The 26133-nt window shown below is 34.4% G+C and overlaps 3 protein-coding genes across 7 annotated transcripts; 2 read left to right on the forward strand and 1 right to left on the reverse strand.

The window, feature by feature from the left end:
- Positions 1–3048: 3048 nt before the first annotated feature.
- On the forward strand, positions 3049–17013 carry LOC110645185 (uncharacterized). 5 transcript variants are annotated; one of them, XM_058152720.1, is made up of 10 exons: positions 3049–3261; positions 3380–3435; positions 3534–6205; positions 6695–6836; positions 6956–7038; positions 8452–8690; positions 9169–9255; positions 13402–13501; positions 14293–14467; positions 14644–17013. In XM_058152720.1, the coding sequence occupies exons 3-10, from the start codon at positions 3548–3550 to the stop codon at positions 16593–16595; spliced, it is 5436 nt and encodes a 1811-aa protein (XP_058008703.1). In that variant the 5' UTR covers positions 3049–3261; positions 3380–3435; positions 3534–3547; the 3' UTR covers positions 16596–17013. The 5 variants fall into 5 exon arrangements, with proteins under 5 accessions (XP_058008703.1, XP_058008702.1, XP_058008701.1 ...); XM_058152719.1 differs by having other exon boundaries at positions 6698–6836; positions 14566–17013; XM_058152718.1 differs by having other exon boundaries at positions 3050–3261; positions 3380–3439; positions 14566–17013.
- Positions 17014–17814: 801 nt separating this feature from the next.
- On the forward strand, positions 17815–19661 carry LOC110645187 (40S ribosomal protein S18). Its single transcript, XM_021798243.2, has 4 exons — positions 17815–17971; positions 18072–18232; positions 19127–19315; positions 19427–19661. The coding sequence occupies exons 1-4, from the start codon at positions 17969–17971 to the stop codon at positions 19530–19532; spliced, it is 459 nt and encodes a 152-aa protein (XP_021653935.1). The 5' UTR covers positions 17815–17968; the 3' UTR covers positions 19533–19661.
- Positions 19662–23303: 3642 nt separating this feature from the next.
- Positions 23304–24467, reverse strand: LOC110645183 (transcription repressor OFP16-like). Its single transcript, XM_021798238.2, has one exon. It carries the CDS (start codon positions 24274–24276, stop codon positions 23593–23595), a length of 684 nt encoding a protein of 227 aa, XP_021653930.2. The 5' UTR covers positions 24277–24467; the 3' UTR covers positions 23304–23592.
- Positions 24468–26133: the final 1666 nt, after the last annotated feature.

Below are 26133 nucleotides of genomic sequence, written 5' to 3' on the forward strand. Positions count from 1 at the left end.
CTGTGTTTTTGCCAGATGTAATCTATATATGCTCTGTTGTTTGCAGTCCACTAGGCTACTCTCTCTGTTCTAATCACGATTACTTACAGAAACTCAATGCAGCGATGAATTAAAAGATGATAATGCAAGTGGGATATGATACAGAAAAGCAATTATTTTTCTTTATTCCCACAGTTTACTTCGCAGTGTGCCAGTGAACGGCACAATATAAATATTTAATTAAAAAAAGGTCTGAGTTTTATTAATTAAACTGGATGAGTGTATTTAACATAATGGATGAAGATTAATTTAAATAGAAAATCAATCTTTTTTTCTTAATTTCATGGAAAAATCAAAAGTCATGATTAATTAACAATGATCAATGAGTTTCTTCAGTTTGAATGGAATGGAATTGATTTTTTTTTTAAAATTATTTTTAAATAGTCGGCTAAAGTTGATTAGTTAAAAAAATGTGTTTTACTTTTATAACATATATATCATTTTAAAAAAAAAAAATTGGTTGGCGATTAGTTAAAAACATGTGTTTTATTTTTATAACATATATATCAATTTTTTTCAGACTATTATTGTTAAGGTTTATTTAATATTATCGTTAAGGTTATTATTTTAAAAATATTTATTAAATATATTAATGAGAAAGTATTAAAAATAATCTAAAAATTAAATTTTATATATTTAATTATAATAAAATTAAAATAATAAAATAACAATTTTAAATTAATTTATAATAATATTTAAAATAATATTTTTCTGAAAAAAATATTTTTTAATTTTAAAAATTCAATAATAACCGGATCCTTATTCGTCACACTAGGCCCGTTCAATCGACAGCCCAACATGGCTTACCCGATTTATTTTTGGGACAGGCTATACAGGTTTCAATTGATTATTATTATTATTATTATTATTATTTTCTTCTATCTCTAAAAAAAAAAAAATCATTAATGGGGCCGTTTCTGTTAATTATTCTTTATTTGACTATTTTTAGTGGGCAATTTGTATAGCCAATTCTTTAATTTTACCTCATATTTTATATTCGTTTATTAATTTTAATTTATTATTAAAAGTTTTGAAGTTTTAATTTTATTTCATGAAAATCTTTCTAATTTACTATAACAAATTTTAAGATTAAAAAAATAATAAAATTATTTTATTATAACACATGTCATTTTAACTATCATAAGAATTTATCAAAAAAAAATTAATATCATCACAATAATTTATTTTTTATAAAAAAAATAATTTATCACTAAAAAATTTTAAAATTACGTCTATAAATATCATATTGTAATTTAGAAGAATATTTTAATATAATAATTTGTATTGCAGGTAGAAGGAAAAAAAAATATAATAACAAATAAAGTAAGAAAAATAGGATAATAGTTTCTGGTCAAAAAGGTCCCCACCCTTAATCCAAAATAATTTGATATTTTTATTTTTTTTTCTTAATCTCATGATTTGAAAAATTAAATAAATGTCAGAAAAAAATAAGAAAAAAAATAATATAAAGAAAATTTTAATTGAGTTTTCAAAGCGAGCTGACTACAAATTAATTTTCTTTTCTTCAATGTAGTTTGTAACATTTTTAATTAAATTATAAATATGGGTTAACTACATTTATCAATGTTTATAATATATTAGAGTTTAAAATAATTTAATTTTAATTTTAATTTATAATTAAACATTTATCTCTTATTTAAAATATAAATTATTGAAAAATTTTAATTCAATCATTTTTTTTATTATTAATTCTCATATTAAATGAAAAAATTCAATTATTTTTAGTTTAAATAATATTTATTTTGAAATAAATAAAAAAATATAATTTTATGAGAATTCAATTAAATTATTTTTGTAAAAATATTTATTCCAAAAGAAGACTTTTAACATAAATATAAAGATATATTGATTATTATTGGAATTTGGAACCCAATGTTACATTACATTATTATTATTATTATTATTATTATTATTATTTTATTGGATTTTAATTTGAAATTTTATATTTTTAAGTCAAAATTCATAACATAATAAATTCTTTAAATTAAAATTAATACTATCTCAATTCCATAAAAATAGGTTCATTTTTCTTTTTTATTTGTTTCATAATATAGTCCTATTTCTTTTTTTAAAAGCGAATAACTTACTTAATTTCTTATCATATCCTTATTAAATGACATTTTTATGAATAAATGTGTTCCGTTAATTAGTCTAATATTTAAATAAACTACTTCTATTACAATTCTTCAAACACATTGAAAGAAATAACCTTTTTCAACTTATGCACAACACTTAATTATTGTTATAAAATATAAGTCAAATCTATTATTAATTTATTACCTTATTCTTGCATTAAAAAAAAATTAAATTTTGATTACTTTCGTCGATCATTAATATAAAAATATAATAAAAAAAAAGAAAAAAATTTAACAGAGGAAAAAATTATAATTAAACTATATTAATTATTTTTCTTAATTCACGTGAAAATTAAACTAGGCTTATAGTTATGGGATGGAGTAAGAGGTATGAGATGAAAGTTTTTTTTTTTTTTTCAATAATATCAATATATTAAGTAGGTAAAAAAAAAAAAAATAGTTAAATTGCTCTAAAAGGTTATGAGCAGAAGAGTCTCTATAGAATATGCTTTGAGCAATGGAATGAATTTTTTTATTATATTTTCTATGTATAAAAATAAAATTCATATACATTAAGATCAGGAGTTAAAATATAAATATCATTAAAATTATAATTAAAATTACAATTAGTAAATTCTTCCTTAATTATAAATACGATCGTATGAGAATCTCCTTATAGAAGAATTGATATAAGTCCAGTTGAAAATTATATACTTTAAAATTATTTAAAAAAATTTAAAGAAAATTATTTAAAAAAGTACAAATATATCAAATTAATATAAAAAGTGCACACTTTTTTGGAGGGAAAATGAAAATCATAGTCCATAGAAAATGACAATCCCGCCCATGCTACTACACCTACAAACGTAACAACACAAGCAAAGACCAACTGATGGAGACGTAATTAACAACATTGTAAAGCTAAAGCCCCCACCAAAAACCTTAAAAATCCACTTCTCTCCTTTCGTCTTCTCGCTTCTCTCAAATCCTTTGCTTTCTTTTCTCCTTTCTTCCATCCCCAACCCCCGTGTTTTGTCCCTGACGCCATGGCCGTACCGTTGAAGCCTTGGTTGTACTTGTACGACGTCGTAGCATTGTAAAAAATTTTGTTCTGTCTGCTGCATTGGTAAAACATTTTCTATTCTCCTTTTTTCTCCATTTCGTCGTTACTTTCGATTTATATTCTGATATTTGTTTTTTTGATTTTTTTTTTTTGGGTTTTTGGTCTTGTATTTTGGTGTCAGGCTTTGATTCTGAACGCTATTCAGATCCAGCTCGAAGGTTCGTGTCTCTATAATCAGTGAGTAAGATCAATGGAGGTTATTTAAACTTTTTTTTTTCTCTTTTGTTTTTTAGTGAAGTTGCATTGAAACCAAGATGCTGTGTTTTTTAAACTAGGGATTTTGATCAAGATGAGAGAGGGCTTGCCATCCAGAGTTCAATTGTTGGCGAAAACCGACGAAAGTGAGTCGTCGCCGTGCCAAGCAACGGTTAAAATGGAAGTAGGCAGTACTGAAGAAAAGGGCTTCAAATCGACTGATGGGAACTCCCCAAAATTGATTGGTTCTACGGCTGAAGAAGACGTATTAGTTTCTGTCTCAAAAGAAGAAACAGAGATGAATCAGATTGATGGGTCAAGTTATGGGGAATGTGGTACTGGGAGAGATACTGGTGAAGATATCGTTGTTGAGTGTTCCAATAATTTGTGGAAAAGAAGTAGAATAGATGATGAGGGAGAGAGTGAAGATGATAGTGTCAAAAAACAGAGGGTGAAGGATGATGCAGTGGATGGTGAATTGCAGGTTGTTGGTAGGGTGCTGCGGTCAGGGTCTACAGTGAAATCTGATGGTGGGCAAAAAGATGAAGGGGGACAAAGTAATGATGGTTTTGTTGGGAAAAAGACCAGGAGAGGTGCTTTTGAGGAGAAGAGGGCCAAGGTGCAAAAAGAAGAGAGTGGTTATTTTGATGGCAGGGACAGTTATCAGTCAGGTAGTATGAAGGGGAAAAAATTAGTACGCAAGCGAGGGAGGCCTCCCAAGTCTTTGAAGTGTGAGTTTCAGGAAAAATGGAGTGATGTGATAAAGGAAGATATTGAACAATCTGCTGGTCGAAAGGGTGTGAAAAGATTAAAGATTCAGCGTGGACGGCCTCCCAAGGCACTGGAGAATTATGAGTCTGAGAAAAAGTGGGGTGACGTGGAAAAGGAAGGGATTGGTTTATCTGCTAGTCAAGCTAGCTGTCAAAGGAAAAGGCGTGGGAGACCACCCAAGGCTCAGGGAAGTGATCTGTCTGAGAAGAAAAGGGTTGAGTTGGAAGAGGAAGAGGTTAATCAATCTGCTGGTGACGAGAGTGAAATGAGGAAAAACTTAAAGCATAAGTTTGGGAGGCCTCCCAAGGCTCGGGATAAAGATGGGTGTGAGAAAAAGTGGGGTGAGGTGGAAAAGGAAGGGATTGGTTTATCTGCTAATCATCAGACAAAGAATGAAGACATTGAAAAATTTAAGTCTAGGCGTGGGAGACCGCCCAAGGCTCAAGGGAGTGATCTTTCTAAGAAGAAAGGGGTTGAGGTGGAAGAGGAGGAGTGTGATCAATCTGCCGGTGAAATGATTGAACAGCCAAATAATGAAGTGAGGGAAAACTCAAAGCTTAAGCGTGGGGGACAGTCAAAGGCACAGAAGAGTGATGGATCTGTAATAAAGATGGTTGAAGTGGCAAATGAAGAGTCTGAACAACCTGCTTGTAAAGAGGGTGATGAATCTTATGGTAAAGTGAGGAAGAAGCTGGAGCTTAATCGTGGGAGGCCCTCCAAGGTGAACAAGAGTAAAAAGGTGCATGCGCTGAGGAAAAACAAGTTGGTAAAACATAATGCACATGTTATGAATCACAATGTTGGGAATAATAGTTCATTGTCAGGAAAGGGATTTGGGAAGGAATACAACATGAAATTACTGCCAGATAAGAAGATTAACTGCAGCAATGATGAGAATGAAGGAGGGAAAACTAAACACAAGGCAGGGGAAATGGGACACAGGAGATTACAAAGACAGGCAGTGAGAGATAAAATTGTGGAATTGCTTTTGGGTGCTGGTTGGGAAATTCAATATAGGCCAAGGAATGGTACAGAATACAAGGATGCAGTGTATGTTAATCCTGAAGGAAGGACTCACTGGTCAGTCACCTTGGCATATCGTGTGCTTAAGAAGCATTATGAAGATGGTGAAGGCAATTCAAATACTTGTAAATCTGATTTCAAATTTACGCCAATACCTGATGAGGAACTTAGCATTTTAACTAAAGTAATTAACAAGGAACGGTCAGACAAAAATAAAAAGAAAAAGAAATGGAACCAAGAGAAGGTTGAGGGTGAGAAAACAACTGAAGTAGTCACTAAAAGGAAAAAGTGGAAACTGCACAAAAGAAAACTGGGTGCTTTGGCTGGTGTCAGCTCTAAGAAGTTGAAGGGGAGAACAAAACTGAAATCCACGCATCGCAGACAGAACGATTCAGCCTGTACACCAGACCAGGGAGCAGCAGTGTCTGTCAGGGATCCTAAGCGACTTGAAACACACGGCAGAAAGCGATGTGCTCTGAAGGCTCGAAATTCTCAAGAGGGCACAAAATCTGAAAGTGATGGATATGTGCTGTATAATGGGAAGCGAACTGTGCTTGCCTGGATGATTGATCTGGGCACTGTGCTACTATATGAGAAGGTGCAGTACTTGAAACGCAGGAAAACAGGAGCTGTGTTGAGGGGTAGGATTACAACAGATGGCATTCAGTGTGACTGCTGTAGTAAAACTTTTACAATTGCAGAATTTGAGGCTCATGCAGGTGGCAAATCATGTCAGCCATTCAAAAATATATATTTAGAGACTGGGTCTTCACTCTTTCAGTGCCAGCTAGATTCATGGCTTAAACAAGATGAGTCTTCGCTTAAAGGTTTCCATTTTGTTGATATTGATGGTGAAGATCCTAATGATGATACGTGTGGGATTTGTGGAGATGGTGGGAACCTTATTTGTTGTGATGGTTGTCCATCAACATTCCACCAAAGTTGCCTAGAGATAAAAGTATGCATCTTTCACTGTTTTGCTTTGATTGTTATTTCTCACATATTTGTTGAGTAGAAAGGAGGGGGAAGGGGTGTTAGTAACTGTTTTTTGGCCTGGCCTATGTTTATTTTTAGTTTTCTGTTCGGGTCACATTCCCAGCCTGGCTGGCGTTTTGATTTGGGCAATGGTTTGTAGTTACTGTACGGGAATCTTCATAATGGTAAAACTGGTGGTTCACCCCAACTAACTGCCAAATAAAATTAATATAATCTCTATGACCAGGCCAGGTCACCACTTGGGGTACGATTTGCTTGGGCTCTCCATTGAGCCCACAACGTGCATCATTTGGTCAAAGCACTCAAGTCTAATTGCTTCCTCAAAAGGGGCTTTCCCTAAATTGCTTAAGGTTGACTTCAATTCAACTTATCAGCTGATACTTGTAGAAATAGGTTTAAGTATTTATAGCATGATACCATCAATAATCTTTTCTTTTTCTTCTTATGACAGAAGTTCCCTTCAGGGCTTTGGCACTGCATATTTTGTTTGTGCAAATTTTGTGGGATGGCCAGCAGGAATACATACCAGAGAGATGATAATAATGCTTCTCCATCACTTGCATTGCTTACATGTTGTTTATGTGAGGATAAATGTATGGACTCTTTCTTAATAGAGTTTTAATGCACAGTTTTATGTTACTTTTTACTACTAGAATTTACAGTGACTAATGTCATTAAATTGAAATTTATTATGAGATTTCTTTTGCTGTAGACCACCAACCCTGTGCCCATGCTAAGGATGCTATAAGTGATGATCCTGATAGTTTGGAATTTTGTGGAAAGAAATGCAAAGAGGTATGGTCAGTTGGTCAGTCATTGTTGGTGTATTGCCACCTGGAAGTAAGGGTGTTGAGTTTGATCTGCAATGAAAGTGTTATTACTACGATACTACTATATATGAACCTATATAAAATGTGGGCATTTTTAATAGACGAAGTATTAAAATAAATGTGCAATTATTTCTAGTTTTTATATTATGAAATTGATTTTTAATTAAAAATAAAAAGTATTAAAATAATTATTTGTAATCTTAATCATAGTTCTTTAAAAAGTAATGAATTTTTATTGTGTATTTATGACAAAATGTATTTGTAAATACTAAATAGGTAGTGTTAAATGTAAGATATTAGATAAGGCATATTTCAAGGGTTCCAAGCAGTGAGTTTTAAACTTTTTAACAGCTGAAGTATTTATATGGGTATGCTTCAGTAGCTGGAAATTTTTCATGCCTGTGGCATATGCCTGGATTCTTGATAGCCATGTAGTTACTGCTTGATCTTATGCAAAGTTTCTTTTAATTGAATTAAAAATAGTAATACTCTAAAATTCTTATATTTTGTTGGAGGCTTTGCGTGTTATTCACATAATGTTAGACATGGGGTAGAAAAGTTTTTTCTTTTCATAGAATGCATTAAGTTGATTGAACTCATCTCATTTGCTTTGCATATGGTTGTATTTATGTCCCAGTAAGAAGTAATATTATCTTTGCATTGGTTGCAAATTTCCATGATTTATGTTGATTTGTAATTTACAGTGTTTTTCCCTGATCAGGATCCCTCCCAATTCCACCTTCCCCCCAACTACAAAGAAAGTAAAATAGCTATCTCTATCCTGTTTACAAGAAAGAAATGAAAACAAAGCTATCCCTACGCGTTTTAGTCAAAACTAATTCCTATAAACAACTCAATAGAATCTCCTCTTATATATATTCTGAACTCAAGATCTAAATGATTATTGCCAATGCAGCAACTTTCTGTGAATTCATTATATTATGTAGTTTAGTTACAAAAGAATGCTGAAAGCAAGTATAACTATGAAATCAAATACCTAATCAAGAAATGAGGCAATACTTGCATGGGTTATAAAAGGATATTAATTCATTGATCACTGCCATTTTTTGTTCATTCTTTCTTTGCAGTGGATTAGCTGTCTTAAATTCTAGAAAGTCCATGCATGTGTAAAGAAGGAATCTGCTAAAAGACTGAACTAAACATGTGTTTAATTGTTTAACATAGCTATCATCCCATATATGCTAAAAGCAGAATTTATTCACATGGTTGATGGAATAGTGTTGTTAGCAGTGGCCTATCTATGTCTTTTCTCTTGAGCCCTTATGAATATGGATGGTTTTATTTGATTATCATTTTGTCATGTGCATAGGATATTGCTTCTACGAAAATTTTGAAATTTATTTTGTTGTTCTGTCAGTTATACAATAGACTGCAGGTGCTTTTTGGGGTAAAACAAGAACTGGATGAAGGATTTTCATGGACTTTCCTTCGTCGATTTGACATTGGCCCTGATGTTTCTCTCAGTGGAATGCCTCAGAAAGTTGAATGCAATTCAAAGTTGGCTGTTGCATTGCATGTAATGGATGAGTGCTTTTTGCCCATGGTTGACCATAGAAGTGGGGTCAATCTGATTCGCAATATTGTCTATAATTTTGGGTAAGCTTCGTTGAACTCTGCATCTTTACTGGACATATATAAAGAGTTCAATAGTGACCATCTTTAAAGAATATTTAAAACAAATTGGAGAAGAATAATGTGTAAATGTGCTCACGAATCTTTAGATTCAGATATTATTCAATGAAATAGAAAAAGAAAGGGGAATCTCCATTTGCGGGCAATCTTTTTATAAGATAAACATTTTCCCCTTTGACTGTCTAAGTCCAATCTGTTGTACTATGTCCATGTAGGTAGACATGGACTGACTTAATTTTCTATAGCTAGTAATAGCTTTATTTACAGCAAGCCTAATCGTAACTGACTGAAGCATTGGCCTAAAAGTATAACTGAAATACTTTGTTTCACTTGTTTTCTCATCTTTCTTGATTTATAATAATAAATCATTCCTCTTGATTCTATTATTTATGGGATTGCTGAATTTTATATAACTGTTCATTATTGAATTTTACTTTTTCAGGTCCAATTTTAACCGATTGAACTATAGTGGTTTCTTTACTGCAATCCTAGAGAGGGAGGATGAAATAATTGCTGCCGCATCAATTAGGTATATTCACTTAATTTCCGTGTCATATTGTGGCAGTTTATAGATGCTTAATTCATGTTTGAAAGAATAAGAAATTTGACTAAGACCACACTTTTGCTACAAAGGATTTTCATTTTAAAGGATTTTTTTTTTTTTTTTTTTTTTTTGCAATGGATCAGTTTTGCTAATGATATAACCGTTCCCTGTAAGAATCAATTGAGCACTCTTTATTAAGACTAAACACTTGAATTTAGTTCCTGAATAAGAGAACTGCATAATATTATAATAACGTTTAGTCTTTATTAAGACTAAACAGTTGAATTTAGTTCCTGAATAAGAGAACTGCATAATATTATAATAATGTTTAGTCTTTATTAAGACTAAACGCTTGAATTTAGTTCCTGAATAAGAGAACTGCATAATATTATAATAACGTTTGCTACAAAGGATTTTCATTTTAAAGGATTTTTTTTTTTTTTTGCAATGGATCAGTTTTGCTAATAGTGTAACCATTCCTTGTAAGAATCAATTGAGCACGCTTTATTAAGACAAAACACTTGAATTTAGTTCCTGAATAAGAGAACTGCATAATATTATAATAATGTTTGATATTTTAACAATGCCGAATGGCGAAAAAGGATCTATATACTTGATCCCAACTAGATTGAGATTAAGGTTTAGTTGTTGTATTATAACAAAATTAAATGGACAAGATTTCTGCTTTTGAAGTTGTACTTCTCACTTGTCCCCTCCTCCCTCTTCTCTTTGGTTGTTGCCTTGTTATCTCTTCCACCATGTTCAGTGAGTGGGTGTGGTCCATGTGTCTAACCATGTTGGTATGTGCGTCTTTTGAACTTATTGCAATTCTTGCGCTTAGCCGGTCCCAAGCCCGGATAAAGGAGGAGGGTTGCGGTAGGTGACAACCAGTGTAAAAATTTCGTCACACCCTATGATATGGATTCAAATGATATAAACGTTGGGCCCTCTACTAACTGTAGTGATAAATATGCAAGAGTGTAGGGCGTTCATGTGGTGTTAAGTGAGCAAGGGTTCCCACATCATGTGTGGGTAAAAAGTTAGTCCATAGATAATAGAACAAATAATGGAACAGAACACAAGATAGACATAGAAAATAATAGAAGATATCATAGAAGGAGACCAATTAGGAAGGAGCAGGATAGGAGGAGGATCAGGGTTGGTACTTGGAATGTTGGATCACTTACAGGAAAATTAATGGAGCTTGTGGATACCTTGGAAAGGAGAAGAGTGAATATTGCTTGCATAGACTAAATGGGTAGGAGAGAAAAGTAAGGAAGTGGGTAATTGTGGTACAAATTGTGGTTGGAAGGAGAGAAACAAGAAGTGGGTATAATCATAGATAGGACATTGAAAGTGAAAAGAGTAGGAGATAGAATTATACTAGTAAAGCTAGCACTAGACGGAGAAACAATAAATATAGTTAGTGCTTATGCCCCACAAATAGGACTAGAGAGTAAACAAAGGTTTTGGGAAGATATGGATGATTTAATGCAAAGAATACCGAATGAAGATAATGTTTTCATTATTGGAAATTTGAATGGACATGTAGGAAGTGATAGGCAAGGTTATGAGAATGTTCATGGAGGTTTTGGTTTTGGCGAAATGAGGAGGGAAAAAGCATCCTGGATTTTGCTATGGCATACGACCTAATACTAGCAAATACCTACTTTATAAAAAGAGAGTCACATTTAGTGACTTTCAAAAGTGGGCAACATAGAAGCCAAATCGACTTCCTCTTAACCAGGAAGACAAATAGAGCTCTATGCAAGGATTGCAAGGTCATTCCAGGAGAGGCTTTAACAAGTCAACATAGGTTGGTGGTCTTGGATGTCAAGTTTAGGAACAATTCAAGTAAGGTCAGAAGAAATAGTGTAGCTCGAACAAAGTGGTGGGAGTTCAAAGGAGTAAAGCAAGTGAAGTTCAAAATGAGCTAGTCCAAGTATGGAAGCTAGATATGGAGGCCAATGATATGTGGATACAGATGGCATCAAAGATTAGAGAAGTAGCTAGAAAAGTACTTGGAGAGTCTAAAGGATATGGACCACCCTCAAAAGAGAGATGGTGGTGGAATGAGGAAGTACAAAAGGCAGTGAAGAGAAAAAGGAAATGGTATAAGAAATTAGCTAAATGTGATAATAATGAGGCATATGAACAGTACAAGATAGCAAAGAAAGAGACAAAAAAAGGCAGTTAGTAAAGCAAGAGCACAGGCCTTTGAAAAGTTATATGAGAAACTTGGAACTAAAGAAGGGGAGAAAGATATTTATAGATTAGCAAGGAGTAGAGAAAGGAAATGTCAAGATCTCAATCAAGTTAGATGCATTAAGGATAAAGAAGGAAAAGTGTTGGTGAAAGATGAGGACATTAAAGAAAGATGGAGAAATTATTTTAATGATCTCTTTAATAATAGTCAAAATGGAAATAGCGTAAATATAGATTATAGAACAATAGAAAAGAATGTAAATTATACTAGAAGGATTAGATCTTTAGAAGTAAAGGAAGCACTTAAGAGAATGTTAGTAGTTTATTCCTGTGTTGACGATGAAATACCAATTGAAGTGTTGAAGTATTTGTGTGATTTGGGTGTGGAATTGTTAACTAAATTATTTAATAAGATTCTAAACTCAAAGAAAATGCCTGATGAATGGAGGAAGAGTATTTTAGTACCTATTTTTAAAAATACGGTAGACATCTGAGTTGCTCAAACTATAGGGAATTAAACTTATGAGCCATACTATGAAGTTGTGGGAGAGAGTTGTGGAGCATCGACTACGTCATGATACTTCTATCTCTCTCAATCAATTTGGTTTCATGCTATCGTTCAACTATGGAAGCGATCTTTTCATTAGAAGCTTGATGGAGAAATATAGAGATGGGAAGAAAGACCTACACATGGTTTTATTGATTTGGAGAAGGCTTATGATAGTGTTCCAAGAGAGGTCTTATGGAATGCGTTAGAACAAAAGAGGGTATCTATTAGGTACATACAAGTATTGAAAGATATGTATGAAGGAGCAACTACTATTGTGGGAGGACACAAGAGATTTTCCGATCTCAATTGGATTACACCAAGGATCAGCCATAAGCCCTTACCTTTTTACATTAGTTTTAGATGAACTGAAACATATATAAGAGAGTATTCCTTGGTGCATGATGTTGATGATATTGTTACGATAGATGAGACACGAGAAAGAGTCAATAGGAAGCTAGAACTTTGGAGAAGTACTCTAGAGTCAAAGGGTTTTAAGTTAAGTAGAACAGAATACATGCATTGCAAGTTTGAAGGCCAAGCGGTGATAGGGAAGGAGTTAGTTTAAATGGTCCAAAATAATCACTTTAAATATCTAGGCTCAGTCCTTCAAGTAGATGGGGGATGTGAGGAGGATGTTAGTCATAGGATTAAAGCCGGATGGTTGAAGTGGAGACGTGCCATGGGAGTTTTATGTGATCGTAAGATTCCCAATAAATTAAAAGGAAAATTTGCTATGCTATATGGTAGTGAGTGTTGGAAAGAGTCGTATGCATCTAAGATAAGAGTTGCAGAGATGAGAATGTTAAGATGGATGAGTGGCCATACTAGACTAGATAAAGTCCGTAATGAAAGTATTAGAGAAAAGGTAGGAGTGGTGCCAATTGAAGATAAGTTGAGAGAAGGGAGATTGAGGTGGTTTGGTTATGTGAAGCGTAGACATACGGAGGCTCCAGTTAGACAAGTAGAGCATATTAGGCTAGAGGATAGAAAGAAAAAAAGGGGTAGACCTAAAATGACTTGGAGGAGAGTAGTACAGCATGACTTAGAAGCATTGCACATTTCTGAGGATTTAACCCAAAATCGTTCAGAGTGGAAAAAGCGAATCCATATAGCCGACCCCAAATTTTTGGGATAAGGCTTAGTTGAGTTGAGTTGAGTTGAGTTATTATTTTTTTTGGTGTGTGTGTGATTTTGTTCTTTTCCTCTTTATGTTTGTAATATTTTCATTTTATTGAATGTGTTGGCTTCATACCCTCTTCCTTTTCTTTCCCGCTTTACTACAATGGCCCTTTGGCATTTACATCCATGTGTGCATATGTAGCATGTTATGAGAGTGTAATTATTGACATTCACATGATTAATACCTGGTCAAATAGGATTCATGGGAATTATTTAGCAGAGATGCCATTCATTGGGACCCGCTACATGTATAGGCGTCAAGGAATGTGCCGCCGGCTTCTATGTGCAATTGAAATGGTAGGTTTGGTGCTAATACCCTCTGTACTTATCTGCCTTTTCATGTGGCTCAAGTTCAGATCATACTGTGTTACATTGTTTTCAATAAGTTCATTGGGATGAACCTATTAATACTTCTCAGAACTGTTTTGCCTGCCCTCAATTCTCATCTGAAAAGTGATGAATTCCCCACTCTATCTCAATGGGCAAGGAAAGCTGGCTAAAAATGCTAGAGTGAAGGGGTGGGGTGTAATTTGTTTGAATAACGGTCGAGAATTTTATGAATGTCTCCATAGTCATAGTGGACTTGTTTTGATTAGAATTTGATGTCCTAATAATTTATCCTTTGGACAGACTGGTTTCTAAGTTTGTGCTGAAACAATTTATAAAGCACAGGCTCAAATAGGTGAAGTCAAAGGACATGAATGAACAGAATTTGTAAAGTTATACATAATGAAAACTGAAAGCTTCCCCCTTTTTTGATATGCCTTTCCTTGTAGTTGTTCTTTGGAATTTCCTATTCACAATCTTTTGTGAAATAGGGTGCACCTAAAAGAAAGTACTTTGTGAATTGGTGGTTTCCCTGGATATATCTCTATGCATGCTGGTGTTACTGACCTAATATTAAAATCTGAATGTGTTCTGTTTTTATCTGAATTTATGTCCATTTCAAAATGATTGTGCTTGAAGGTATATCCTATTTGATGACTAATTTTGAATTTCATTTGCTCCAGTGAAAGAAATCTCCTTGCATTCCTCTGCTTATTTCATATTCCCTTTTTATTTATTTCTTTCTCTAAATCTCTTATCAGGCCCTGTACTCTTTAAATGTTGAGAAATTGGTCATACCTGCTGTCTCTGAGCTAAGGGAAACATGGACTTCAGTCTTTGGTTTCAAGCCCCTTGAAGGGGTAAGCAAGAAAATTCTAAGGAATATGAATATGTTGGTGTTCCCTGGTGTTGATATGTTACAGAAACCATTGCAAGGTATTTGCTATTTTAATCAATGATCACCCAGATGTCATAGTTCAAGGTTTGACTTTTATCTTACTGATGACTGTTTTACACCATGTACATTATTGTAGGGTTAGAGTCTGCTGAACTTGGGGAACTTCATACCATGGAAGATATGACAAATAATTTTGTTGGAAAATCTTCTGCAGGATTTGATTTGAAAGGTTCTACTGAGACTGGTATGCCTCATTCATGCAACATGATAAATGAACTTGCTGCTGTTGAACCTGTTTCACTTCTTACTGATGGCTGCTTGAATGATACATCTGAAGCTGCAATCCAGAGTGCTAATACTACAAAATGCCATGAGTTAGGTGTGAATTCTGATAATCTGGATGGAAGAATTGAAAGTATTGTGGAACCCCATGATTCTTCCAATGATATTGATGAACAATGTGGAAATGAGATAGTAAACAATTCTGATGAGAGATATTCAGCTGGATTTCATTTGAAAGGTTCTAGTGAGACTAGTTTACCTCATGCCAATAGCATAATTGGTGAATCTGCTGTTGTTGAATCTGGTTCACTTCTTCCTGATGGTTGCTTCAATGATACATCTGAAGTTGGAATCCAGAGTGCTAACACTACAAAATGCCATGAGTCAGGTTTGACTTCTGATAATCTAGATGGTGGAAATAAAAGTATTGTGGAACCCCATGATTCTTCACATGATATTGATGAACAATGTGGAAATGAGATGATAAACAATTCTGAGGGGAGATATTCAACTGGATTTGATTTGAAAGGTTCTAGTTATACCAGCAAAATAACTGGTGAACCTGCCGCAGCTTCCCTATTTCTTGATGGCTGCTTGAATAATACATCTGACATCTCAATTCAGGGTGTGAATAATACAAAATGCTGTGTTCAGTCAACATTGACTTCAGATATTCTGGAGGGGGGAAATGCAAATATTGTGAACCCTCTTGATTCTCTGTGCAATGCTGGTAAAAAAACTGAAGATGAGATGATAAATAATTGTGATGGGAGTGATTCAGGTGGATTTGATTTGGCAGGTTCCAGTGTGTCTTATGTAGCTTGTTCTGGTAATGTAATTGGTGAACCTGCCGCAGCTGAATCTGGTCGACTTGCTGCTACCTTGAGTGAGCCATCTAACCTCACAATTCAGGACAGGAATAAAATAAAATGCCATGATCAATCTGTTACGATTTCTAATAATCTGGACGGGAGAAATGAAAATATTGTGAGCCCTCCTGATTCTGTATGTGATGCTTATGAACAAGTGGCAAAGATTACTGTACAACAGAATTCTTTGCCTGCTTCCATCATTCTGCCCATTGACAATGCATTACAAGAATTGCATGTGCAGTTGAACGTGCATAATGCATCAAAGATGGAAAGTAAATTGCCTGTGGTATCTCATATTGGATCTGAAGCTGCTAATTGCTTACAAGAGTTTCCATGTGCTTCAAGTGGTAGTACTGAAATTGTTTGTTGTGAAGTGAAAATAGAGGTTAGCAATGTTGAACATAATCTTGATTCTGTTGGAGAGTATTTTATGCATGCAAATGCCCAAATCATTAGTTCTAAATCCCAGGACTTGGCTTCTGAGCATGGAGTAAAAGACTTGGATGATAATGCTGTTCTCCATGAGTCCAAGACTAGTAATATTTCTTGTGATATTGTCAAGTCAACATCGTCTGAAGCTCACCAAAGAGCACAAGATGCATTAAATGAGCATTTTGCTTCATTGCCTGTTGAACAAAACACAGATAACTCCAACTGCGATGATCTTTGTCATGTGACAGCCTCTGATATCAATGTGAAACCTATTATGCATGGGTGCATGAATAATGCACTTCGCATGTCAAGAGAGATTGCATCAAGCTCTTGTGGAGATGGTTTTTATGAGCTGAAAGATGTGTCTGCCACAACTCAAAGTGATGCCCTTTCTCTTGATGGGGGTTTAATATCTGATAAGGCTTATGTGAATACCAAACTGTTAAAGCCCCCAAGTTCAGATTCTGAATCCATGTGTAGTTCCAGCTCTGCTTCTGGTGTTGCCTTTCACTGTGCCTCTGGTGGGGGTAATTCATGCGATACTTCTGAGGTGATAATCCTATCAAACCAGGCTAGTTGATTGCCATTTAATTCTTCTTTTGCAGTAGAAATCAGGTGTTATTTTGACAGCATCCATCGGTAGGTTTTCCGGACCTTACATCAAGCAGAGGTTGGCTGCTTAATGTCATGTCTTGGGATGCCAGCATGCCATTATGTAGTGGTGATAGCCGCTGAAGGTGTTGGTCAACAATGTTGTCATTTTGGTAATCTAATATCAGAGTTCATGGATTTTACATGATTTTTTTTTTTTTTCCTTTTGTTTAACCCATTTCGTATGTACAGTGTCAAAGATCAGCCTTAGTAGTTGTCTATTTAAATTTGATATCAAATCTAGATGATGCAATCAGAGGGTTGTGCATTTTGGACCTCCCCTACGCTTATTGTAAATGGAACAAATCATTGCATCTGAATTATGAAAATAGCTGTTTCTTTTCCAAGTTTATCTGTAGTATATCAGAGATGCTCAAGTTTTATCGGTTTCTAAAGCGAGGGACAAAATAAATGTGCTTCATGCTGGTTTGTTTTTCTGACAACAATGGGGAAAAAAATTGGTCTTGCTAGCTACTTCTTGAGAAGTGAGAACTCGTACGTGAAGCAGAGGAATTTGTCCTGGAAAAGAAATTCTTTCATTTATATGTCCATTTTACTTTAGTTATATCTGCGAAATTTATGTATCACAATTTTTTAAAAGGATAGTATCTAAATAAATTTAATTTAAAGAGTTTGAGATTGCCAATTAACTCAAAAAATAAAAATCAATTTATTTTGTTTTTATAACTCACTGCAAAAGAAGAATAAATAAAATGTGATAGAAATTATGGGGAAATTATTCAAATCTCTAAGCGTATGTATACTTTTTTCACTGCGTGATACTTAATTTTTCATATTTTAATAAATAATTGAAATTTTATAATATGACATTATGATATTAATATAACTTAAATCACAGGGATAACACTATTTAAAAAAATGCAAGCATAACACATTAGTACAGTTTAATATACTTAAAAAAAAAAAAGGCACATTTGTGATTTATTGAGTTAACAAATTTTAAGTTTAGTTTAGATGATTTTGTTCAATATAAAAAAAAAAGGACAAAAAGATTGTATATTAAATAAAAGGTCTTATCCTTTTCTTTGCCAAAATTATTTACCCATTTTTTTAGAATGCCTAGATTTTTTTTTTTACCTATATTTAAAAATAAGAAAAGAAAATAAAAGGAAAAGAATCTTTGCAGTGGAAAAATAAAATTGTTGTGGCAATATCAACTTATGACACGCTATATAAATAGCCCATATGCCTCTTCCTCTGCGACTAGGGTTTTTGAACTAACTCTTAGCTAATACGCCGCCGCGTAGCGAAGAGAGCTTCTCCTTATCTGGAACCCTAGCCATGGTGAGTCATGAAACCTCTAATCGTGGATATAATTGTACAGATGACTTACATATATATGGTAGATTTAACGATGCTTCTTAATGATTATGAAATTTTGTAGTCGCTGGTCGCAAATGAAGATTTCCAACACATTCTTCGTGTTCTGAACACGAACGTCGATGGGAAACAGAAGATTATGTTTGCCCTAACCTCCATCAAAGGTATCGGTCGCCGTTTTGCTAACATCGTCTGCAAGAAAGCCGACGTCGACATGAACAAGAGGTCTTTCTCTCTCTCTATTTCACTTTCCTAATCGTAGCGTTTTCTTTCATTCATAAAGTCTCTTATATTCTATAATTATCTGATCTTTGTTTTAGTTTTAGAGTTGAAAAAGAGTATTTGTTTATGATCCAAGTCTATTATTTTGTTGCTGTTATTTCTAGCTGTGAAAATATGAGTTAAACTTTGATAGATTTCTTGTTACTTGCTGATTATACATTGTTGTGATTCTGATGAGAATTATGGTTGTTAGCTCTTTTTCCATTATTCTTTCTGGGTAGTAATAACATGTAGTCTAAGTAATGTGGGTATGATTCTGATGAGAATTCTGGTGGTTAGCTTTTTTCCCCATTAGTCTTTCTGGGTAGTAATATTGTAATAACATTTAGTCTAAGTAATGTGGTTTATCATTCACTTATGTTATTGTGTCCATTTATTTGTTAGTGATCGTTTAAGAGAGTTCAAAGATTGTATAGAATGTGCAGCTGCAATCCCCTGGATTTAGTGATCTGTACGGCACAGTATTTTTTTTTTCCATTTTCTTTAACTTTTATTATGATGTATTCTAGAATTTGGGTTTCCATTCAAATCTAAATGAGTCTCGGGGATTTTTATTTGAAATCTTTTTTGTTTCAATGCACATGCTTTCCTCCCATCAAGTGTATTTTAACGTAATTATATTTGATTAATAATTGATTTGTTCTTTCTAATGTTTTCTATTTTTGTTAGGAATCTAATTTTCACATTGGGAGTAAATAAGAATGAAAGGATAAATATAAGTAATTGGGTTGCAACATTGAATTGACTAGTATAATATAAACCCATATTAATATTGAATTAAAATGTAATTTGACTAGTATTCCCTCCAAGCATTCTTGACTTTTGGACTGTTTGTAGAGCTGGTGAACTATCAGCTGAAGAGCTTGACAAACTTATGGTGATTGTTGCAAATCCCCGCCAATTCAAGATTCCAGATTGGTTCCTGAACAGACAGAAGGATTACAAGGATGGAAAGTATTCTCAGGTTGTATCCAATGCATTGGACATGAAGCTGAGAGACGATCTTGAGCGGTTGAAGAAGATCAGGTTTTTCCTCTGTTCTCATTAGAAGCCCTTTCTTTTGAGGGAAAAGTGCTATTTTCTATTTCTACATTGCATTTTTTATTTACTTAGCAACTGTCTGATACTTTGTTGCAGAAACCATCGTGGTCTTCGTCACTATTGGGGTCTTCGAGTGCGTGGCCAGCACACCAAGACCACTGGCCGCAGGGGGAAGACTGTTGGTGTCTCCAAGAAGCGATAATTTGGTTTTTCTAATTTTTGTGTGTTCTCTCTGGCTTTTTGGATACTTTGCATGTTTTCAGTATTTTGAGGTTTTAAAAGAACTTAGCATGTCTTCGAATTTTTATTTAAGTGAAGTTACCATTTTGTACTGCAGAGACTACTTTGTGTTCTCTTAGTTGGATTCTCTTATTATTCTCTTAAAAATTTACATAATATTCTCTCTCAAAAAAGTATTGCTTTGGCTTTTTGTGAATTTTTTTTGAAGGCATTTTGATTTCTGATGTTAGAGAAGATCTCATGATATAGTCAGTGATGTAAAAATTGCCTTCAGGATAAGTGATATGGATTTGCATATTATTGGGCATTGATGCCAAAGAATTTTTAATGCTATGCAAATGGGCTAAACTTCCAGTGCATTTGAACCAAGCTTTATTTTTTATTATTTTTTTATTTTTTAATGAAGTTAGGCTTGGGATTGATGTCGGATTCACGGCCTCTCAGGGTAAAACTCTGCAGTCGAGGTATGAATTGGGATATGAATTTCTTCCTCGCAAAGTTGGGTGTAGTAATAGCTCAACTCTTTAGCGAGGCATCCATGGTGTGTGACAGTATGTTGGTCTCTTGGTTATGACCAAAGGGTTAAAGTCTGGTCGGTTCCATGGCTGCTAGGGACAATGTTGCCGAGTATCTTGATGTTACTGGGAGTTGGAATTGGCCTTTGTTTTGTGATTATCTTCCCCATTCTACTCTTTTAACCATAGCCAGCAGTTCCTCATCCATTTGTCTCTATGCCCTGATGTTTTTTGGGCCTCCTAAAGAACAGACAAGTTATCTATTCAGTTAGTCTAGTCGTTTCTGGTTGGTGATACGAATGACGCCTCTCATCCTCGGTGCAAGTCGATTTGGTGCTGGTAAAGTTAAGGAGTCCGCACTTTTTTATGGCTGACAATGCACAGTGATTATTAACCAATTGTGAGAGGCATCCTCGACATATCAGTGGGTTGCGAGTCCTGTGAATCTTGTATGGGCCTTGCAGATGGTGTTTATCATGTCCTCTGCGACTCCAATTTTGCTAGGCAAGTCTAGTACTCTCTTATCTCCAGGTTTGGTGGATACATTTGTTTGTTTCCATGCAGTTGTCAACTGAGTGGATAATCTCAGGAATGTTAAGCGGAATAATAGGTTCACTTGAGATCTTTGTTTTAGCGCCCCTGGATGTTGTGAACTAGACGCAATAGGGTTTTGTTTTGAGAAGATGGCTCAATTATGGAGTATCACTGGGCGCCGCAGAGGTTCGTTCTTTAAACATAGCTTATAACACGACGGTGAATTCCATGGGTTCGGGTAAAATCCAATGGGCTAAATATCTTAGGTATTGTTGGCAGCCAGCTCAAGAAAATTCAGATAGGGGCTTTAAACATAACTGGGCATGTCTTGTTGGGGAACGTGACTTCTTATATGTTAGGACTTAGGAGAGATTGGGCTTTAGTAATCTTCTTGTCTGTGGGCTTTGCTCAGCGCGAGATTAATTATCATATATTATAATAGGCTATGTTTCGGAGAGGGAAGAAAATGATGGGAAAATATCGCATTTTCCTTCCATTCTCTCTTTCCCTCTCCGCTTTAGTCATTCCAAAACGAGTTCACTTCCCAGTGGCGATAAAATCATGCAGGTATAGTCATCTAGAGCTAGATTGCAGGAAATACCCGGAAGTCGAGGTAAATTAGGTAGCCTGGCTATCAGTTAAAAAGTTTTTTTTTTTAATTAATTTAAAAAGAATAATAACACTTCGATATTTTAGAAAAATAATTTTATGAAACACTTCATGAAAATCGAAAGAAAAATGCTTGAGAAAAATATTAAAAAGATACTCTATAATTTTACACTTTAATAGATAAAGGATTGTAGTTTGATTTTTATTAATTTAATATTATATATTTTCTTCGGTGATTTAAATCGTTCAGATAAACATATAATATTGACCATATAAGGGTCATGTGTTGTCACACTTGCGCCATATTTATCACTTGCTCGTCGTCATTTAGCGATAACAAATGATTTGGATCACAATTACAAACAGAAGAAAATACAAAATATCAAATTGATGAAATTCAAATCATGGTCTTTTACAAAATTATATATATTATTTTCCTAAAATGCTTCTCATGATGAGAAGTAATAAAAAATCCGAAACCCAAAAAATGTGATGAGTTCAGGAGAGTACCTGACCTAAAGGGAAAGAAATAATGAAAACAAACTAAGCTTGGGATCTGGCTGTAAGACCCCACAAAATGAATCATCGATCTTTGATGAGCCTTTGCTAAGAAAAAGCAATGGGCCAATAATTAATTGGAGACACAACCACATGCACAGACATGTTTTTGCAACTGCTCTGTATTATATGTATCAACATTTTGATTTTGCTTGGCAATTCTCAAGTTGAACTATATATTATAATCATATTTATGCAGAAAATTAACAACTCGACGATCAAGCATTCAGTAGTGGCATCTTTACACATTTCGCTGAATCTTTGCTGGCTCATACCCTTGTCCCTTAAAATAACTATTGAGGACCGAATACTAAGGACAAATCCAAGATTCCCTGCTTCCGTCTACTTTTATATTGTTTCAAATTTGGCCAATTGTTTATCCATTTGTTGTCTTCATGCTTAGTTTGTTCCCAGTCAAAGTTAGGATAAATAAACAGTAACTTCTTGTTTATTATGCACACTTTGGCTTCATCTTATATTTGCTTGTGTAGAAGACATTGTCTTTTCTTTTAAGATTAATTATCATTCTTAATTGTCCATTTCGGGTCAATTGATTGGCATGTTTATAAATTTTCAAATGGGTTCTCACTTAAAATATTTATTTCCAGTTTTAATTGATTGGAGACTTATTCCTGTCCTGTGCTGCAGTAATCCCTTCAAATTTCAATGTAGCAAGATGATATGGATAATCCAAATATAAATAGTGAGCTGTTATTAGCAATCCAGGAATATAGACGGACAATATTTGGCATGTTTATAGTGAGGGTAATTAGTGTGCATGCAGTTGCCAATAATGTTTTGGTCGAATGATAACACTGAGACTCTAGGATGAACATCCCAAATTTGATTTAGGGGGACATTATTCTCGTTGCCTGCCTCTTAGGGTTTTCAGCCTGTTCAAAGATGACCAAGGGGTGATTAATCTAGTGAATGTGGGAGAAAAAATAAAGTGTACAGTCTTGCACAGTGGCTATGGAGCTATGCATTAATTGCATTTTTAGGCGAAACTCCATTTTTTTGGGGACATTATCATCTCTGGGCTGTATGATAAGATGATTGGTTTTGTGTCTTGTACAGTGAGATTAGGGATGAAAATGACTCGATTTGATTGACGAAAATGAGTTGACTATTTTTAGGCACTCAATTTGATTGAATTTTGTGGATATGGATTTTGATAGTGTAATTGGGTCGAGATAGATACAACTTTAAAAAATAATATGCATAACAGATTTAGATCATATTTAAATTTTATTTTTAAATAATTTATAATAAATTAACGAATTCCATTGTTGAAAATATTAATAAGTTCTAGATGAATTAGGTGATAGATTTACTCTTTTAATAAAAATTAACGGAATTGATTATTGAAAATACCAATAAGTTCTAGATGAATTAGGTGATAGGTTTACTCTTTTAGTAAAAACAATATATAAATAAGAAATTAACCCTTAAGTTACCAGGGAAAAGATGCTAAAACGAAGAATACTCTGAAAGATTAAGATAAGAGACATCAAAACGATAGCAAAATGGAGTGAAAACTGAAAAATAAAGAAAGACTATGAAATTTTAATTTCTACTTGAACTAAGAACTTCTACAGTGAGCAAATTCTTGGAAAAGAAAATTGGAGCCAACAAGGACGAAAAGCAAAGGGAGTAGGGCAAAGGATAAGTTGTTAGATAGAGATAAAAAGAGCGAGGGGCTACTTTCCCCACATAAAAATATTGAAAATTACCAAATCATTATCCGACAACCCACATTACATGTTACAAGCATTGCTGCTAGATCTCACAGGGTCGGCTTCCAGATTACTCTCCCTCCGCCGCTACCGCCGGCTGAGATGCCAAGAGACTAACAATGAGGTCAGCAAAAGCTCGAACGATGAACTTGTGAGTACTCTTAGGATTTAGTGCAAGATAACACAACAGAAGCTCATGCAAGTTGTCCCAATTGGCCTTCACGTCTACCATGTCCCGCGCCTCAACCATCTCCTGCATGGATCGCCTGAAGTCCAAATAAGGGTCTGGCGAGTACGTAGGGACTGCTACGCTGTCTTTAACTGTGGCAGCAGAGTTCCACGATTCAAAAGACGACCGGCCGTCGGATTGATCATTATTAGCAGTGCCAGTGTCCAAAAGTGGCTCAGTATCATTAGACTTTAGTTCTACCAGGGAGTCAGAAGATTGCGTATGAGTGTCAATGGAAGGTGTAGATTTGATGATGGAGTTGGAGCGGCCTGGGGAGGAGAAGAAGAAACGTTGGGAGGCGAATACGGTGGCGAAGTCAGGTTCAGATGAGGAAGATGATGAGTGAGTTGGGGATTTGGAAGCAGAGTCAAAGGTGTAGTAGTCAAAGAGAGAGTTATAGTTTTTTACGATAAGTGGATGGCTATGATCGTGTGGAGATAGAAGATTAGAAGGAGATTGGGGCTCTGGCGGACGCCTGATCTTGGTGAAGCAGAGGTGAAGGTTTCTCCCCAGTGTGCCTGCCATTTCTTGATCCTGTGGAGGGTGAAGGAGCTAGTATTTGTTTTCGTGGGTTGAGAGAGAAGAAAAGAAAGAAACTAGAGAGGTCCATGATTGGTTTGGCCATATATAAATAGTCATCTTCCATCTCAGTTTCACTCTCTATTTCAATGCTTGTTCTACACACACTTGTCCTCCTCCTCTCCGAGATATTGTTAAGAAATACTAGTTTTTGTGTGTTGAGGGGGGAGTGTTTTATAATCTTCCATTGTCCTCTAGTGGCCCATATTTCAAAACCTCATGTTTGCTTAATTTTCACGCAGGTGAGAGCGCGTAACAAGTGAAAAATTCTTATGTTTGTGTTTCACATGCCAAACTGCTTGGGATTGGAATATCTACAAAGGCATTTTTGTGGTTTTGTGCAAATTCAATATGATTTTGTTTATTTTATATCAATTTTCATAAACTCCCATTAATTCTACTCTTTCTTATCTTTTTTTATGAAGAGCTACCTCAATGCAACGACAATCAACGTTATCTTTTCTGGTTTTAATCGCAATTAATTAAATATTTTTGAATAAGAAAATTATCTAACCAAAACTCTATATCGTCGACAAGTTAACATCCAAATTCTACTTTGATTATATGCAATTCTTTAACTAGATATAGTTTATTATTCTCTTCATTTCGTGGCTTACAAATCTTGTGGCAATTTATATCTTGTTGATAAATTCTCTGGATTAGGAAATCTTTTGAAGCAAGTCAAGAGATTTAAAGAAAGATCATTAGATCAGTAATGTTCAGGTCAGGTCAGGTCAGGCACGCAACAAGGATGGTCCAACCAACCATGGAAAACACCACAGCAATAATCACATGGTGGGGTGGGGATGAAACTCATGTTTTTATGTTCTAAAGCCCTAACCACCAATTTTTTTACCAGTGTGCATCAGGCTGGGATAGGAAACCCACAAGAACAATAGGATTAAAATCTTTTTAACTTTTGGACAAGGACATAGCATGCACTATCTTAGCCACTGCCAGAAATACAGAGGTCCTTTGATGAAAAATCAACATCATAACAGTAAATAAACCACAAGAATTTCTTACAATTGTCCCTTCAAAGATTGACTAATTTCTTGCCTTGTTTTCAAAAAAGAAACTCTCATACCAACTTCAAAATATTATTTAAAGGGCAAATTATTAAATATATTTGGTATATGTAACTATTTTTATGTGAGTACGTGATATACTACTTTTTAATACGCTGAATGTACTCTATAATTTGTTTAAAAACACATACCTTATTTTTAAAAGTTTCCACCCAAACATAGTGTTAGGAGGAGTTTCTCACTCTGAAATCATATCATCAAACCATAGAACGAGAATGTCCCATGAAGATATGAACAAAGAGTAATCAATTATCGTATGTTTCTTATGATGATATATAATTGTTTTTGTACATTTGCTATTCTTCTCGACGCATCAATTTCAACAAACAATTGAAACAATCGCTTTCATTATTTTCAATTGTGTTCATTTCCTTCAACAAGGCTTATGTGACTCTTAGCATATATATATATATATATATTCTCTAAGTTTTCACTTTCATCTCTGTAGTAATAAAATTACACTGCCATTTTTGTAACAGAATTCTAGTTATTACCGAGGCCACAAACACCAATTTGGACTTGCCCTTTCTCATGTTTTCTTCCCAAACAACCGAAATTCAGAGTTAATTTAACTGAGACAAGTCTTCCTATTGAAAGGGTAATTTTTTAAATGGACATGCATACACGCTCACAAATCTCTGTAATGCTGTTTGAAGATCTTGATGAAGCTTTATCAATAAAAAAAAATTCAGAAGTCACACGTGGTTACTGTTCT

Source organism: Hevea brasiliensis, chromosome 9 (assembly GCF_030052815.1).
Source record: "Hevea brasiliensis isolate MT/VB/25A 57/8 chromosome 9, ASM3005281v1, whole genome shotgun sequence".
In the NCBI taxonomy this organism is placed as follows: domain Eukaryota; kingdom Viridiplantae; phylum Streptophyta; class Magnoliopsida; order Malpighiales; family Euphorbiaceae; genus Hevea; species Hevea brasiliensis.